General features: G+C 41.7%; 1 protein-coding gene across 1 annotated transcript; it reads left to right on the top strand.

Moving 5' to 3' along the window:
* Nucleotides 1-1,263, top strand: LOC122089977 (transcription repressor OFP8-like). The gene has a single exon (XM_042659767.1). It carries the CDS (start codon nucleotides 109-111, stop codon nucleotides 772-774), a length of 666 nt encoding a protein of 221 aa, XP_042515701.1. The 5' UTR covers nucleotides 1-108; the 3' UTR covers nucleotides 775-1,263.
* The last annotated feature ends 690 nt before the right edge of the window (nucleotides 1,264-1,953 follow it).

The following is a 1,953-nucleotide window of genomic DNA, read 5'->3' as shown; positions in this document are numbered from 1 at the left end:
CCCACCCCCTTACCGTACCTTCATTCAAATACTCAAATGCCTCATTAAACTCCCTTCCTCTCAAGTCTCAACCCATTAACTCTTCCCTTCTCTCTCTCTCTCTGCAAAATGTCGTCTTCTTCCAAACCCAACAAGAAGAAGATCACTGGAAACACAGTAGTAGTCAACATAGGCTGTGGGTGTCGAAGGCCAAAGCTCGCCGCTGCGTTCAGGCCAAAACCAAAGCCCAAACCACCTTCTCATCAAAATCACCACCACCATAAACCCAATCTCTACCGTTCATCTTCCACCTCCTCCTGCGACAGAAGTGTTGGAATATTCTCTATCAACGACAAGGATGATTACACCACCACCTCCTTCTCTCCATACCTCGACACTACCACTCCTCCCACCCATTCGGAACCAGAACCAGAACAAGCAGGAGAAGAAGAAGAAACCCATTTCAATTCAAACACTATTAAAGGTGGGTTCGGGAGAATCGGTGAGAGCGTGGCTGTGGTGAAGGATTCGGATGACCCGTATCTTGATTTCAGGCAATCGATGCTTCAGATGATACTGGAGAAGGAGCTTTACAGTAGAGAGGATCTAAGAGATCTTCTTGACCGTTTCTTGCAGTTAAATTCTCCTTATCACCATGAGATCATAGTCAGAGCTTTCTCAGAGATCTGGAATGGGCTTTTCTCTTCTGTAAAGCAAAGGTATTCATCATCAGGTTTAGCCTCTGATGCCTCTGCTACCTCTCTGAAACCAAGGAGTAAGTCACGTGAGTTTTAGGCTTTGGCACGTGTGTTCCGCACGTTTTTGGAATCTCTTTTTTCTCTTTTTATATATAGACTTAATTAGTTTTTGCAGAGTAGAGGTGGGTAATGGACTAATGGGTGGATTGGTGAAAAATCATGGTGGGTTTGGAGATGTAAGTGGTGGTAAGAACTGAGAGTCTGAGATGGCCATGGGGTGTGGAGAATTGGGTTGTGTTTGATATACATTTTGGAGATAGATTTTGGGTCTAGAATGTATTCTTGAAATAAGAATATAGAGAAAAATTCAGAATACATTTTAGACCCATAACTTATTCTGATAATGTAAACCAAACACAGTCTTGAGAGTGTGTCCTGATGACTCAGTGATGAGATCATGTGAGTTCAGGGGGAGGGGGTGGGGGGGGGGGTGCTTTTGGATGAGTATTAATGAGGAGAGTGATATGTTTTGTGACTTTACTGTAACACTTTTTCCAATATAACATTTACTTCTTTGCTTCATGGCTCTTAATGGTGGCTTGACTCTCTCTCTGTCTGTCTCTCATATTCATGAGTCAACAGTGTAGGCTGTGCCGCTGTGACATTCAAATTTTTAATGTTGATGTTTATATTTTGATGGGAATGGAAAGCAAAGAAGATAAGTATAAGGTAATGGCACTAAGAGTATCCAACAGAGCATTTAGGGCATTCAGAGTATCCAACAGAGCATTTAGGGCTATGAGGTGAGTTTTTAAGTGGCTGCAAATTAATATCAACTACTCCACCGCTTGACTTTCGTGGATGAAGTGAAAGCTCCATTACTTATAGATCTTAAAATATTTATCTTACATTAATTTGAACAGTTCTACTTGCACGTGTTTCAAATTGACAAGTGGCTTTTCTTTTATTTTTATTTTTATTTATTTATTTTTTTGAATTCTTTTAGTCATTCTTGTCGAGAAACAAAGGCCATTACGGTGGCAGCCCAAGAGGGTGATCAGGGGTGGCGTCCCAGCTCTAAGAGGAGAGGGCGGCCAGTTGAAACAAAAAAATTACATGAGCTCTCCCCAGGACTTGGGCCAGTGCTCTACTGCAACTGGCAGTCATCACCACGTTAGAGGCGCTTCTCAAAATCATAACTGGTTAAGTTTAGATGGGTTTCTAAAAATATTTCAGATATGTTCCCTCCGAACAACTTTATTGATCTTAAGGACTT

Source organism: Macadamia integrifolia, chromosome 9 (assembly GCF_013358625.1).
Source record: "Macadamia integrifolia cultivar HAES 741 chromosome 9, SCU_Mint_v3, whole genome shotgun sequence".
Taxonomy (NCBI): domain Eukaryota; kingdom Viridiplantae; phylum Streptophyta; class Magnoliopsida; order Proteales; family Proteaceae; genus Macadamia; species Macadamia integrifolia.
This window is presented reverse-complemented; position numbering and strand designations above follow the sequence as displayed.